The sequence below is a fragment of the Boleophthalmus pectinirostris genome, unplaced genomic scaffold, assembly GCF_026225935.1.
Source record: "Boleophthalmus pectinirostris isolate CB_2022bp ecotype Guang Dong unplaced genomic scaffold, ASM2622593v1 HiC_scaffold_10, whole genome shotgun sequence".
Taxonomy (NCBI): domain Eukaryota; kingdom Metazoa; phylum Chordata; class Actinopteri; order Gobiiformes; family Gobiidae; genus Boleophthalmus; species Boleophthalmus pectinirostris.
Window position 1 is genome coordinate 33,632,362 of NW_026570971.1, and position 16,451 is coordinate 33,648,812.

Consider the following 16,451-nt stretch of genomic DNA (forward strand, 5'->3'; position numbering starts at 1 on the left):
AAAAAAATCAAGAATTACATATAAAACTGAAAATTAATTAAATTATTCCAGTCATATGTATTAAATGTATCAAAATCTAATTGATTTAGCAGGGGTCATTTTACTCTCTTTTGTGATCTATAATGTTGTTTCCTCATTAAAAAAAAAAAAAAAAAAGACTTTGAGTTGTGTTTTGTTTCATTCACATCTTTCACATGGGGGGGGGCTGGGTTCAGATCCCCCTCCTATGTTGTGTATAATGTGTGTATCCCATGATGTGTCTATATGTAAACTATAAAGTGTGTAGATATCGCCGGACATACTGGATTGTAACTGGTAACTTACCCGGGTTTATAGTGAATGATAAATAATAGGGCTGTAGCCACGGCAATTGACAATTTAAATCAAAACGTTGCATCTTTTTTGAATTGTTTAAAGTCCTCAAAATGTCAGGAATAACAGGAAGCAAAGGAAATCTATGAATAAAAAGCTTCAACTGAATCAAACATACTGTGCAATAACTTAAAAGTATTAATCAAAACTCAGCAGGTTAATGTTAAAGAACAGTTTATTGAAAATACAAAAGTCAAGAAGCACCAAAGCAAAGCACACAGCATTACATCATCATTATTATTATTCCTATTATCATTATTATCATTATTATTATTATTATTATTATTATTGATCATTATTCATATTAATAAGACCAAGGCTCAAATTTAGCTTAAGATTTCACACTGCACAGACAGACACAGGCTAGTTTATAATACATATGAAACAGGATCACATTCAGTTCATGCAAAACAATATAGAATCACCCTCACCCTTCACTTTAGCTCATTTCATATCATATTTTGTACTTTTTTATGTAAACAACAGCATAGGAAACACTGGAGAGGTTAAATATTTGGTTATATTTAAATGTACAAATGTTATGTTCATTGTGAAAAAATTAAATAAAAATTGGACATATGCAGCATTTGAATTTGAGTATTTTGTTTTCATGATTTTGTGGTGTTATTGGGTTTTGGCTCATTGTACGTGCAAAATTATTCTATATAAAGGCACTCAACGGGATTTCCAGTATGATCAAATTATTCTGATTTGATTTTAAAGACAGAAGAATCCTTTGCTTGTTTTGTTTTGTAATTAAAAAGACAATAGCTAATCGACTATTTTGCGGTAAAACACCCTGGCTGACAAAATTAAAAGAAAATTAAAAAATAACTTTGTAAACAGTTTAAATGATGACTAATTTAACCCAAAACGAACCAAAAAGAAGCTAAATAGATTTCAGGTTTAACATTGGAATAATATATGTTTGCAGGGAGCTTTAAGGAAATAAAGATTGAAAAAAAATAAAATAAAATAAAAGTTGCAAAATTTTAGGGCCCAATTTGTGAAGTAGAACAGTTATAACATGGGCCTTAGATATTCAGAAAGTTCTCATGAATTTTACGTAAGAAGTAGTCATATTTTGTAAGAGTAAGGCAAAATTTGTGAATTAAAAATAGTTGCATGAATGATCTTGAGCAGAGATTCTCAAATGGTGATTGGGATCTGAAATTAATTAATCGCATTTGACCAATAAAACCTTATAGTTAACGTCATCTTTTCAGATTTGACATTTTCAAAACATTTTCTAGTTTTGTCATTTTGGTGAATTTATAATTTTACTTCCTATTTGGGCAGCAGATGTGACATGTACAGGCGTGTTACCTAGCAACCGTAATGTAAACAAAGGGACAAATTACACAATAGTTATGATCTGACTCATAATCCCAACAAATCAAGTCAAAACGCACTTTAAAATATAACTGTATCGTTGATTTTACTGATTATGACAAAATTGTGATCTGCATTTTCAAAATCTCGATTCTTAAACATTTCTATAGAATAATAGTTTTAAAATGAGTATATATTTGGGATAAAGTGGAATCCAAGCATCAGCAGACACCATTTCTCAAGACGATTCATTCATTCGTTTGTGATTTTGCCTTGTAAACATCTAAAAGGACATTGCAGTAGTTCACCGTAGTATTTCTATATATTATTCTCAACATGTACAAGTCTTAATCTGTTGTTTAAGACTGTTTTTTTCCAAATATATATATTAGTCGTCTCTATATATCAACATTATATTCGTCATGGTCATGCAAAGTAAACATAAATTATAGTCTTTGCAGGAGGCTTAAACTGTCACAGGTTCAAAATACTGACATTCAAAAGGCATTCATTCATCTGTCGAGTACGTCGGTTTACACTGTTGACTGTAAAGAATCATGATTTTTATTTAAATATTCAAACAGTTATAGTTTTTTATAAGAATTACTTGAAAAAGTAGTTTGCAAAGGGTCGTAAATTATAATCTGTTAAAAATTTGCGCTTTTTCTCACAAGGATTTGCGATTTATGTTTTAAGAAGAGCGTTGCATTTCAGAAACTGTTTGTAGAGCTCTAAACTACAGTGTTAGCAGCTTTTCTATAAGATTTGATAACAAAAATCTGATAACTTTACAGACAACAGTGTAAATATCTTCGGCAACATTAAAGATAGTGCAAAATAGAGTCCGTAGGTATTGAAAGTAGCGCCTCTAGTGGTGGTTTGTGGTGGTTTTTAGGCCTAGGACAATACGCAGCGGCCGGATTTGGAGGAGGCCGCGCCGGGAGAGGGCGGTACCGGGCTCTCCTCTCCGGTGGACGGGGCGGGAATCGAACCAGCATCCTCGGGTTCAGCCTCCTACAGAGATGGGATTAGGATTAGAGGGTTAAACAGTCCAAAACCACGGCAACGACATTCACTTAGTTCAAATGATGAGGTACAGTTAATGCAAAGAAGGACGGACCTGACGCTTTATAATAACTAAACCTTAAAGGGTTCATGTTACGCTCTGTTCTGATCTATGTTCTAATGCTGTTTCCTCATCACAAACAGACCTGAAGTTGTGTTTTGTTTCATTCACATTTTAACACACAAACCCTGCATATTTAGGCTGAGTTTTTCTCTCAAACTGAAAACACTCTGCTCCACCTTGTGATGTCATGTGGTAATACGAGAAGTGCTCCACTGTGTTTTGAACTCCGCCTTCACTAGAATCATTTGGATCATTTCAGCTCTGGAATTGCCAGTTTACAGAACTAAAAGTAAATGGAGCTGTTCACATGAAAACTACCACTTCATGACATCACATGGTGGAACAGAGAATTTTGAGCTTTGGAGATGTAGACATGTAGACTAATAATGCAGAGTTACTTAAAGGTTGTATGGAGGATTTTTTTTTGTTTCAAATTGTCAATGAAAGCGTTATAGAGATGCAGCAGCCTTGATTGTGAAAATCCATCAACTGTGGACGTGATGGGGCCAGATAAACATCAGCCAACAGATAAAGAGGCTGCCTCGTTTCCTATTGGCTGTCAGGTTGTCAATCAAACTCCCTACATTTCTAGCATAAATGAGTCGCCGGTGCGCTGGGATTATGTGGTTTACATTCACCTCTCACGCATTTCCACAGACACGAGACGCAGTTTACTCGACCAACGCAGTGGTTTTTAGCGTTTTTTTTTAACTGTAGCTTCCTCGTAGTTCATACAAAGTTTGTTGCGACGGCAGACGAGAATCCACGACCAGTTCACCGCAAAAAAAAGTACGTTGTTTTTGAGGTCGCTGAAAGAAGAAGAGAAGGGGAAAAGGAGCAAAGCCAAACTAAGGTGATTCTTGGAGATTCCTTCCAGCGATGGTGCGAATGAAGCAAACGAAGGGTCTAAAGACTAAAGACGCGTCGGTCAATAAATGACTTCTGGACAGGAAACTTCAACAGCGATTCTGAACGTGCACCGGCTGTAAACAAGCGTGAATTCTAGCGTAAGGAAGGAGACGGGAGGAGATGTTTCTACATAAGAAGCTGCAGAATCACTGTATTTCTCTTGGAAAATCTTTGATACAACCTTTAAACGTGTGAATGAAACAAAACACAACTCCAGGTTTGTTTTTAAGGAGGTAAAAACATTATAACATGACTTAAAGGTGCATTGTGTAACTTTTCTGGTGGAAAGTCCGTCAAAGGTTTTTCTCCATGAAGATGTTATTGTTTTCTCTAGATTGTTTCACAGTGTGGCATTAAATAGGGCTGAATGATTTTAAGAAAAATGTAATCATGATTTTCTGGCAGATATTTTGGGATTTTGATTTCATCCACGATTTATTTCAAATCAAGTTTCAGTGCACATGAACATTTGCACACATCACAAAAACTTACATCATACCAGAATCCTGCACCGACGCTTTCATGCTGGACCGTAAAGCCCAGTTTATGCAAACAATAAGAGCTGTGATTGGTCCTCTCTAACACCGCTCTACATACATTTCCTGTACTCCATTTTTTTTTCTATGTTTAATGCAGCTAATGCACATTTGTTCATGTTTTACAGAAACAAAGTTTAAAACCGCATGGCTGATTTGCATAAACTATAAGCACTGAAAAAAACAGCTCTTTCCTTGTGCTGCTGATGTGGTTCAGCTTCTAAAGGACACGACTCAGTGGAATATGAGTGTTCTTTCTGTGACAGATGATGTGCTGATGATGGTGAGTCTGTTCTGTGTTTCTATCACATTGGACATGGTTCATGTTAAACTTTCCACGAACACCAGTTTTAAATCCTCGCCTCCTAGAGTTGTGGTGGTGAATTACTTCGCAGCGCATAGACCTCGATGGAGACCCATAAATCAAAAACGACTGCGACAAGGTGACGGTGGCAGTGTGTATTGAGTTGATGCAGAACTAAACTTCGAGGAGTACTGCAAAAAAAACTAAAACGTGGCTTTGACGCTCCCAAAATCGTGTTGTCTGAAATTGCAATTTTCTGTCCAAAACGATAGATCGTTCAGCCCTTGTATTAAACCTTTCTATCCTCATGGAGACTAAACCAGACCAAGTTACAGGTCAGATCTGTGGAGAGACGACCCCATCACAGTCAGAATGTCTGTTTTTCAAGGTATTTTTTGCTATAAAACCACCTGTAATTGAACAAATGTAAGGTAGAGCTGTTTAATGTCACACTGTGGAACATTCCAGGCAGAGCAATGACATCTCCGCAGAAACAAGCAAGAGACGGACCCGTAAATAAAAAAGTTAAATAGTGCACCTTTAAAGCTCACGAGAGTCAATTTAGCGTAATATGACCTTTAATTAGCCTTAATGAAGCAGGAACAAAGATCTAATTCACAATGAACACATAGTTTATTAAGAATGATTCAGGTTTAGTAACTCAGAGTAATAAAAGGTGAGATCAGGTTAGCAGCCATTAATGTACATGTATCGTCAAAATGAGGCCGCCGTGTAACTGTCCACTGCACCTAGAAAGCGTCTTATTGTCTGATAATCGGGAAGTGCGCGTTAAAATGCTAGTTGTTGTTAGCTTTACCCTTACGCCAAATCAGCTGCAGCGCATTAAAGTAGTTACTAAGTCTGAATCATTCTTTTAAAAAACAGCAGTTTGTTCATTCTGAGTTGAGTTTTTGCTCATGCGTTAAGGCTAATTACAGTTAGTTATTATAAAGGGTTATCATGATTGTTATGGAGGAAAAGGGAGGAAGATCCACATGAGATGGTTTAGACTGGGTCATATGGCACATGTCAACATCATTTAGTAACAGATTTTCAAATTTTCTTTATACAATTGCATACTTTGTTTATATCTTTTCTGATGGAGGGCTTGCTTCTGTGTTTTGCCAAAAATATGACACAGTATGGCATTAAACTTATCAAACTCCATGGAGACAAGCAGGTGAGTTATAATCTGAACTGAGGTGATCCAGATTACAGTAAGAATACGAGTTTTTTTGAGCAATAAAAACACCTGTAATTGAATAAATAAAAAGGCTCAGACATCTCCATGGAGACAGAGGCGGACCCTCCACCAGAAAAGTTACACAGTGCACCTTTAACTGCACATCTGTGGTAGATTGCAATTTTCAAACAAATGTTATAGTTTCTGTTTTTTGTTAATTTATTTGTTTATTTGCACAAAATAGATATATACCAATAAAACTATGAAATTACTATTTTAAATTCTAAATTGAGGCTTGAACAATCGCTGTTAGCTCCAAAGTTACATGATTGTGAAGGTAAATGTCAAATGTAACATATATATGCTCAGAATAAATGAAAGTGAAAGGACTTTAAAAACATGAAAGAGCACAACTGGATGATCTCAAAATGACATCACAAGGTGGAACAGAGATGGATCACCATATTTTCCGCACTATAGGGCACACTTAAAAGCCTTTAATTTCATCCAAAATGACCAGGTGTCTTGGGGTGTCTTAGTACGACTTTAGTAAACTCCAAAGCCGCTCCACTTGCAGCGTTACGGCTCCCATAGTCAGGAGCATCAGGAGTAATACAGACTGTGATTCCTTTTAATATCAAAATGCACCTGTCAAGAGACACGCTCACAACGCCCACTTTAAACTCAAGACTGTTCTAAAGTGAAAGTGTGAGCTGCGTGGGAGCAGTGGATGAGAGAAGAAACACACATTCACCAAGACAGAGAGACAGCGCCGAGCCACTTACACCACGATCTGCCAACGGATCGTGGACGCCAAGGATCAGTATCAACTGTGGTCCAAGCTTTCACCAAGACCAGAATCATCACTGAACTGAACTCCAGGGAACAGTAACCACACTGACTCGGATAATGACCAGAGGGATGTGGACGTGTGGACGCCAGAATCACCCAACTGTTTCAACTATTATGACTTATTGTGAATACGAGAACAATTTAGCATCTCAGACAGTATTTTTTTTTACGCGTTACAATTGAACAAAGTTGAGAGTTATTGAGAACATGTTAAATAAAGTTTGACTTATTGAACTGTTGTGTTTCGTTTAATTTGCCTTATAGTCCGGTGCGGTTTATATGTGACAAAAGTTCCAAAAGACCATTCAATGAGTGCGCCTTATAATCCAGAGCGTCCTATAGTGCGGAAAATACGGTAAATGTGTGAATCAATGAAAACAAACTCCGGGTATGTTTTTGGTGAGGAAACCACAATACAACATGATCTGATTTTCAACTTGGGACCATTAAAAGCAAAAAGTCTCCATAGGCCTGTCACGATAAAGACAATACTGACTTAACGTAAATATATGAAAGCTGGAACTACATTTTTTTTGGTGGTCAGTATTTATCATGTGTACATTTTCTTTGCACTACTGGGTCTTTTTTTTTTTTTTTTTGGCTATATCATAAGATTGGAGCCATAAAAAGTTGATTTAAAGGTGCACTGTGTAACTTTTCTGGTGGAGGGTCATTCAAATGCTTTTCTCTATGTAGATGTTATTGCTTTGTCTGGAATGTTTCACAATAAGACATTAAACCTTTATATCCTCATGCAGACCAAACCAGGTACAGGTCAGATCTGTGGAGAGGCGAACCCGCTCACAGTCTGTTTTTCTAGGTATTTTTGAGCTATGAAACCACCTGTAACTGAATAAATGTAAAGTAGAGCTGTATATTATTGTCATACTGTGGAACATTCCAGGTAGAGTAATGACATAACCATAGAAACCAGCAGGTGACAGACCTCCAACCACAAAGTTACACAGTGTACCTTTAATAATGTCTGTTTGTCTATTTGTTTCATTTCACTTCAGGTATTTATGTATTGCAGCTCGTGCTCGCTGCTTTTTTTTTAACAATATAGTATACTTAGAATTTGTCCTTTAAACTGGCTTTTGGGTTTTTGTGCAAGTAGCATAAATTAATTTAAATATTATAATTTTTCATCTATATTTACTTAATCAATATACTGTGATATACTATTACTATATATTTTGTTTTAACTTTTTTTTACTTTACTTGTACATATATGTTTATATAATTACCATATTTTCAGAGTATAAGTGGCACTTTTTTCATGATTTGGGTGTTTCCTGCAACAATACTGAGGTGTGACTTATATATTAAAATGTTCACACTGAAGCGGTGAGAGGTTCTAGTCTTGTGTGTGAGTATCTGCTGCTCCTGTTCCTCCTGTACCACTGTCACTTCACTCTACTGCACATGTCTCCTGCAGAAAGAGCCTCTGTCCTGTCTGTATCATGTCAGTCGATCGCACCATTATGTCTGCACCACTGAAAATGTAAGATTAAAACCATCCTGTCGGGATTCAGAAAGACCAGAATAATTCTAACTGGAACTGATGCTGAGTCTGACGACAGCGACACAGAAGAGGAAGTGACTCTCTGTTTACCTCTGGAAGTTGAGACAGACCTGTTCAGAAGTGACACCGAGGATGAAGAATTGAATGGATTTAGTGATTTGGAGTGAGATGGAGAGTTTGGTAAACTTGTTCTGTTCTGTTGTTTATGTTATAGTTTATCTGAAGAACTGTTCATATGTGACGTTAACAGTCTGTTGTTCTCTCTTCTGTTGTTATTATTAGAACTTGTCTTTCAACAGGAAATGTTGGTTCCTGGTCCATGATTTTATCAAATAAATTTCCCCAAAAAAGTGCAACTTATAGTCCGGTGCTACTTTGTATTTTTTGGCGGGTGCGACTTATACTCCGGAGCGACTTATAGTCCGAAATAGTCCAGTATGCCTTATTTGACACCAGTTTCTTGCTATTTTTGCTAGTTATTCTGAGTTTATTATTACCATTTATATTTGATCTCTTTGCTATTATAATATTGTGATGTGTGAGCTACTGTGAGTTTGTCTAAATCTAATATCGCACTTCAAAATGTGTTATCGTGACAGGCCTAAACATACATCATAAGAATATAAGTACGGCTGTGTTTTTACCTTTTCCTCTTCAGTTTGTGGTACATCAGGTGGGACTTCTTCAGCGATTCGGACCTCTGGCTCCTGACACCAACGACAAATAATTTTCTATCAGCAACAACAGGACGCCAACGATGCTAATTCTAACAGAGCACACGCTCCAGAGAGAGGTGAGTACAAAGTGCCACACGCAGTTAGACACACAGAGGAGGAAATATGGTTAAAATAAACAGTGAAAATGTTCAGGTTTGCGTTACAGCAGCCAGAGAATGGAAAGTTATGTTGGTATTTACTTTTTAAAGACAGTAGGTTTAGGCTGTGTTAGCTTTAGCATGTTAAGAATCTGACATAATGTTATAATGAACTAAGACAAGTTGAAAGTAGTGGTGTCACTAAACTAACATTTCAAACTTGATGTTGATACTAAGGAATAGACTCGATACTCGATACCGATTCTGATACCGCGAAGATAATAAAATGATTTCAATATTAGATCATTGTACGTACTTTCTATCATATTACCATGAAGTCTTCTGTGTAATCCTCAGTGGTCCAGTAGGTTCCATTGTGGTCCACGGGCGTATACTAGTCTATGTGCTCTTATACTTGTTCTGACAGAGCTCAAGATCATTCTAAAGTCATTCACGAAAGGTTCTTTTATGTCCTTTGAATGCTTAAATGAGTACTTACTTGTGTTACTAGTTTTAATATCTGATTTTTGTATTGTAAAGTAGGTGTGGGTGGGTGTACTTAAATAATAACTTGCTATCTTTAAACAGGCTTGATGACTTTGTGTCATGTTGCAATATATCATTTCATTGTCAAATAAATAAATACAATGATTAAAATCCTTTGAAACAGGATCCCAGTAACACCAGAATTCTCCCAAGAAGAGCCAACAAAGAAAGAGAGTAATATCGGTCGTCCCCACACGAGGGCAGTAGAGAGCATTCTCAGAAGTGAAACCGTAAAACCGAGACTCAGAGAGACACCAGAAGAGGGCAGTCTTCCCCCACACAGCGGTGTTTGTACTGGGCTTTACCTGCGGAGCTGTGCCCAGGAAAAGGTCCCACAGCCACCAAAATAAGCCAGATGCCCTCTCCGGGCTTCCTTCAGGTGACTGCAACCATTAACAACACCAGCTCAGCATCATGGGTCATGTGATCAACAATTATATATTTTGTTTTTGTGGATTTTAAAGGTACAGTATCTAACTTGCACTCAATCCACAATCACAACAGAAGCTGAGTTTCTAGAGCCTTAACCTGCAGATAGAGGTACATCCAAGTTTGTCTCATTCTCACTTTATGTTCAGGCCTCATGCGAAAGCTCAGAACCTCCAGAATTCCCTGTCTAAGCTGCAGAGGCTGCACTAGCAGGACTATACAACTGGATTTCAGCATTGAAACTGGCAACCCAAATGAGTGACTCATGTGATGCTCATTCTCTTTTCTGATTGGATACTTGTCCAAATTATAACATAAACAGTTTCAACATCATATCAGATGTGTTTGTATTTAAAAATAAATCAGCATTACAGTTGTTATTAGCCAAAGTCATATTTGATTCAACCATGTCTAGCTCATATCTGGGAACACAGATGGGTCATGTGCTTGAAATGTATAATCAAAATCTTATGTACTACAACATATCCCTGATCTCTTGGAAATTCAAACCGCAAATGTTCAAACAACACTTAAACTACTTGTTATGAAGTAAACAAACAAAATGAGATGAAAAACAAAACCAATGGAAGAAAAAATTCATGAACTTTAAATCAGCACAGGCCTGATTTAAAGCTGTGAAAAAGGGGTTATTTGTGAGATAAAGTTAAAATGTGTGCTTCTTTTCTTTAGTATAATGATGATCTTATCACATGCACAAGACTGGGTTTGTTTAATGTTCCACCATGCATCTTATTGAACCACACATTTTACAGGAGGCATGACAGAGCGCCACTTCAATACTGCAAATGTAGCACTGAAGTAGTAGTAGTAGTAGTAGTAGTAGTAGTAGTAGTAGTAGTAGTAGTAGTAGTAGTAGTAGTAGTAGTAGTGGTAGCTTCTAACAGTGCTGTAAAGGCAGTGTTTTTTTTAGTCCTGTAGGAGAAGTAGTACTACTAGTGAAACTACTACATGACCCTGGGCTAGGATGTCAAAGTAGTAGTAGTAGTAGTAGTAGGAGGAGGAGGAGGAGGAGGAAGAGTAGTAAGAGTAGTAGGAGTGGAGTGGTTGGAATAGTAGTAGTCAGGGTTTGGATTTAGCAGTTGTAGCAGTAATAGTAGTAGTCGTAGTAGTTGTTTTAGTAGTAGTAGTAGTTATGTTGTAGCAGTAATAATTTCTAGTCATGTAGTAGTAGTAGTACAGTGCAGTAGTAGTTTTTGTAGTGCAGTAGCAGTTTTTTAGTAGAAGTAGTAGAAGTAGTAGTTGTAGTATTAGTAATAGTTTTTTTGTCGTGTAGTACCTGAGTATCCGGTGGAGTGGGGGTCGCTCTCTGTTCTGCTGTTGACTGTTCCACAGTGAGCAGCTCTGCTCCTGAAACCTTCAACACGTCCTCCTTCACATGAACTATCTGGATCTCTCCCTCCTCCTTCTGAAAAACAAATATGAAAAATAGAAATTATTATTAATGCTGGGTCATATTTGATCGATTTAGAGGAGCATTTTTTATTTTGTTTTAACATATTCGTTATTATACTGTATGTGTTGTATATGGGAATAAGAAATTGACCAAATCTCACCTCCTCAGATGTAGTTTTCTCGGGTGGAGGCTGAAATGGAGATTGTCGGGGCTGGTCAGGCTGCTGGATAAACAGAGCCGGTACTTTCTGAAATAGAATTCAAGTTTATAGTTAGTTAATTAGTCTCATAAGAGAAGAGATGCTTGTTACACTATTCATTTACAATAAAAAAAAATAAAAATAGCCATATGTTTTACGATTTATAGTTTCAGAAACAAATATTAAACCAACACTTTTAAAATACACTTTTATTTTAGACTATTTTTGTCTGAAAAGTTACACAATGGGGCTTTATTTAAATTATAGGTCCTGTGGTCATTAGTCATGCATATCCATATGTGTTTTGAACAAAACTGATCCTTTATTGTTGCTTTATTAAGTCGTACCTTCTGCAGTTCTTGGAGCAGAATCTGGAGATGGTCCACCACAGTGAACACAGTCAGGGTCTCCTCAGCCTTTTCTGGCAGCTCCAGGTGAGGTTTGCTGCTCTGAATATCGTTTATGGTCCTCTGCATCGCTTGGATCTTCTGCTCCACGATCTGAACCCAGTATTAGAGAATTAATTAATTATTAATTAATTGATTAATTACTTATGTGTCAGACACTGGTATTATAAAGGCCAGTTACTGTTTTGCTCAAGGACATACTGTTAAAACTTCACTAAATTTAATGCAACTTGGCTTTCACTATTTAGGTAATATAACATCCTCTTTGAGAGTTGAATGTCCCTGTGTCTTCATGGGGTCTTATTCTGTGTTCTAGTTTAGACCTCTACAAACATGTTCTGAAAAACTTCTTGGATGAGTTCAGCAGTCTTCACTCAAATGCTCCTGAACTAATAATTCAATAATAATAATAATCATTTATCTAATAAATTCTAGTAAATTTTATAATTGTGAATCTGACCTTCAGTCTTCGGACTTTGGGGCTGGGTAAACTCTCAGGAGAAGCCAGGAGCTGTTTAATTTCAGCCACATCGTTCTCCATTTTCCTCACTTCACCTTCAATGGCCTCCACCTCCTGCAACAACAAACAAACAAACAAACAAACATGTCACATACACTGTCACAGACAGACAATGTAAGACATGTAAAAACACTTTTTTGTTCAGTTTTCTTTTGTAACAGCAATAAAACTTTTTGATTATTTATTTTGGGCTTATCGATACTCAGACACCAGATATGGCCACAGGCGTTGGAGTGTCTTGCTCAAAGACACAACATCGGTCAATACAGGCCAACACTGGGATTGAAACCTTTGAGTTTTGCTCTCAGTAGATAAATAAAGGTGACTGTAATTTAAGTTTTTGATCAGACTCACAGCAGCAGCGTGTTGGAGTTTGGTCAGAGGAGCGGTGAAACTGTCTTGGACTTGCGCCACCTCTCGGTCGGCCTCCTGGAGCTCGAGCTGCAGAGAGCTGACGTCACAGACCTGAGACATCTCCTCCAGAACCAGAGTGAAGCCCTGAAGAGTGGAGCGGATCTGAGCAGAGTCTCCCAGTACCACCTGAAGAGAGAGAGAGAGAGAGAGAGAGAGAGAGAGAGAGAGAGAGAGAGAGAGAGAGAGAGAGAGAGAGAGAGAGAGAGAGAGAGAGAGAGAGAGAGAGAGAGAGAGAGAGAGAGAGAGAGAGAGTGAATATTGATGGATTGTGCTTACTCAGATTATTTTATTATTATTATTTTATATTTATTTTATTTATTTATTTTGAAAGGGCGCATGCATCTGACTGTTGTGTGTGTATGACTTGAAGGCGTGCAAGTGCGTGCACGTGGCTGTAGTGTGTTTGTGCATGTGTTACCTGGAGTGAGCGTGCACGTGGCTGTAGTGTGTTTGTGCATGTGTTACCTGGAGAGCGTGCACGTGGCTGTAGTGTGTATGTGTTACAGAGCGTGTGTTTGTGTGTGTGTGACATGTGTGTACCTGGAGAGCGTGCACGTGAGTGTGCGTGTACGTGGTGTAGTGCATGTGTTACCTGGAGAGCGTGCACGTGGCTGTAGCATGTGTGGTGTAAGTGGCTGGAGCAGCTGGAGCGTGCAGCAGCCATGTTTTAGCCTCATTGATCCAACTCTTGGAGCTGTTGATCATCTCCTGGTGCTCCTGGAGCCAAGTGTGGATCTAGAGAAAGACAGAGACAGAATCAATGAAAACAAATGAAGCTCCAGCTTCACAAGGTGGAACAGAGTGTTTCCCATATGAGAGAAGAACTTAGCAGGGTTTTTGTGTTAAACATGTGTGAATGAAACAAAACACAGCTCCAGGTCTGTTTGTGATGAGGAAACAATATTAGAACAGAGATCAGAAAATAAAGCACTATGGAGCCTTTAAACTGGTTGTGTCTTGATCTAAACTCTCTGCCCGCATGTTAAATACTACATTTGTCTGCACCTTGCTGAGCACTGTGGTCCTCTGCTGCTCTGCCTGTTTGGCCAGCTGTGAGTGAATCTGTTGAACCTCCACCAGACGCTCTGTGAGCACCAGCGCCTCCTGTGGTTTGTCCAGGTCCTGCAGATCTGCCTCCAGAGCAGCCAGACAGGAGTGCCACACGTCCAGCTCATCCCAAACACGCTACAGGGAGAGAGGGAGTCACTGGGATTGTTGTAGTAGATTTTAAATAAATAATAAGACAGAGCTTATACACATAATCGTCTCTTTATACTTTGCCCTATTTCTCTCTGTTGCACTGACCTTCTGAGTGATCTTGGCCTCGGCTGCAGTGGGGCTCTTCTGGTCCAGTCTCTTCTGGAGCGAGTGAAGTCCTGACTGGATCTCGGACAGTTTGGCGCCGAGTCTGTAAACAGGACCACTCTTCTCCACTGCCTCATTCACCTGGAACCGAACAAAAACAATGAGTTAGCCACGTCATTTATACAAGCCTGGCTAAGACAGACAGAGAATATACAGAGAAGTTATTAGCTAATACAGATTCACGCTGGACGGATGTCGCCCGCACTGTTGGTGCACACGAGGTGGTTTACCTTCGGTTCGACTTGTTGCATGATTTGATTGGCGTCTTGTAGCAGAACCTCGATCTCACTCGGGATCAAACCGTCTGGCTCTGAGTATTTTGTTTGTATAGAGTTTGTGATCCGCTGCAGCAAAGCCTTCTGGGTAAACAGTTGGAGAAGCGCCTCCTGAAATCAGACATATGCATTACTGTTAATTATCTTATCTACCTAATTTTCTCTACTATTAACTTGTACAATAACTCTTTTGTCTTTTCATTAAAACACTACACTAGTCTATATCTCTAAATCAGTAAACCTCACTTGTTTCTGTAGCCCTGAGCCTGTTTTCATTGGGCCTTTTTCTCTGTGCAGTGACTGTTTCTCAGTACAAAAACTTTGAATGAATGGTTCTTTGGCTTTTGGCCCATAACGGTTTAGTCCCCAGACCCCAGAACCACTCCAGGCTGAAACATGACCCCACATTATCATCCCTGTATTCTGGGTTCTCTCTCTGTCGCCCCTGGACCCTCTAAGCAGAAGCTTTCACTACAATCTTTTTGTACCAGTGTAAAATGATATGCAGGTGTCTGTACAGGGCAGGTCGCTGAGTTCACTGTACAACTGTGGGCAAGTTTTATGACAATCGGCCAAAACGTTACAAATCTGTACATGGACTAACTTAAGCTCTGAATTGGTAGTATTCAGTTACATTTACTTTTTAGAGAAATTTTACTTTACTTTTCTTGCTGCACACTTAAACTTGTGTAAGTTTACAAATGATAAAGCTTTATATGGACAATATGAAATGATTTGAACACTTGTGTTGCACCAATCTTCCAGATATGATTTAGTTTTTCAAAATTTTAGGCTTTGGCTAAATTAGGCTTTGAAAATACCAGAATTTGTGCATTATTTATTTGTCCTTCCAATGACACTTGAAATTAGAAATCAGATGTTACATCCTGACTGTTACTCTTTAAGTTCCTCTTACATGAGTTGTAGTTTTCTCAAATACTTTTTTACTCTTAATCCAGTAATTTCTTTGACCACTACTTTGTACTAAGTAACAAAACTCTTACTTGGGTACAATTTTGGCTACTTTCCCAACTCTGTGAATAAAGAAAGCTATCAGTATATTGGGAATAAGGGAATCTTCATAGAAATTTCAAAAATCATGCATCATGTATCAGAATTAAAATATTTAGGTGAAAAATGTATGAAACAATTCATTTCAAACATAAAAAAATTAAAAAATAAAAATAAATAAAGGAAATAAACAGAAGAACTTAAGTATGACATTACTTAATTGAACTAGAATAAGATACAACAGTTTGGTCCACACATTGTATTGTTCTATATTAGTTCTGGAGGACATTTCTGACCTGTATCTCGTGGGCGTTGCCGGTCTCAGGCTCTGACAGCAGGTGGTCTGCAGCCTCCAGCCAAATCTTCAGCCTCTGCAGCTCCTCTCGGCTCCTCTCTCTCTCCTCCAGCTCTGAACGAGAAGAGGCCAGGCCCACACTGCTGCGCTTACTCACACTGACAGAAGTTACAGAGGAAAATGTTAGCAATATTACTATTAGTTTTACCCCAGTCATATAAAAGCAACTCTTATGGTCACAAATATTACTCCTTCCCCCTTCAGTTTTTAAAAATCTTCATCACCTGTTGTATCTGGTCTGCATGGCCTGGAGCTGTTGACAGAGGGGAGTGGGCGGGGCTTGTTCAAGGTGGGCGGGGACTTCAAGCAGGCGTGCGACTCTGAGCTCGAGAGCGGAAAGAGCGCGGTGTTCACAGTCCAGTCGATCCTGATACTGCTCCCAAGACTGGACCCCATCATGAAGCTCTTCTGTACCCATCGTCAGGGGGGAGAGAGAGGGCAGCTCCGCCTCCACCTGAGACAGGACTGACTCCGCCTTCTCCACCTGTGAGAGAGGGCAGTTTTACGTTTTCATAACTGAAAAGGAACCTGTTCAAAGTTCATTTAAATGTGTACAGAGG

General features: G+C 38.5%; 2 protein-coding genes across 2 annotated transcripts in view; both read right to left on the minus strand.

Moving 5' to 3' along the window:
* Positions 1-529: 529 nt before the first annotated feature.
* Positions 530-13,365, minus strand: LOC129411444 (uncharacterized). Its single transcript, XM_055162268.1, has 9 exons — positions 13,351-13,365; positions 12,826-13,011; positions 12,412-12,525; positions 11,892-12,044; positions 11,506-11,592; positions 11,229-11,357; positions 9,808-9,885; positions 8,787-8,849; positions 530-2,718 (listed from the first exon to the last, which is right to left on the minus strand). Exons 2-9 carry the CDS (start codon positions 12,943-12,945, stop codon positions 2,602-2,604), a joined length of 861 nt encoding a protein of 286 aa, XP_055018243.1. The 5' UTR covers positions 12,946-13,011; positions 13,351-13,365; the 3' UTR covers positions 530-2,601.
* Positions 13,366-13,473: 108 nt separating this feature from the next.
* Positions 13,474-16,451, minus strand: part of LOC110153405 (nesprin-2-like) — a 10,401-nt gene continuing 7,423 nt past the window's right edge. The window contains exons 13-18 of the mRNA XM_020917289.2: positions 16,116-16,375; positions 15,833-15,989; positions 14,481-14,636; positions 14,191-14,331; positions 13,891-14,070; positions 13,474-13,620 (exon numbers count right to left, since the gene is read on the minus strand). Of these exons, the coding sequence (XP_020772948.2) occupies positions 13,474-13,620; positions 13,891-14,070; positions 14,191-14,331; positions 14,481-14,636; positions 15,833-15,989; positions 16,116-16,375 (1,041 nt within the window). The remainder of the gene's footprint in view (positions 13,621-13,890; positions 14,071-14,190; positions 14,332-14,480; positions 14,637-15,832; positions 15,990-16,115; positions 16,376-16,451) is intronic.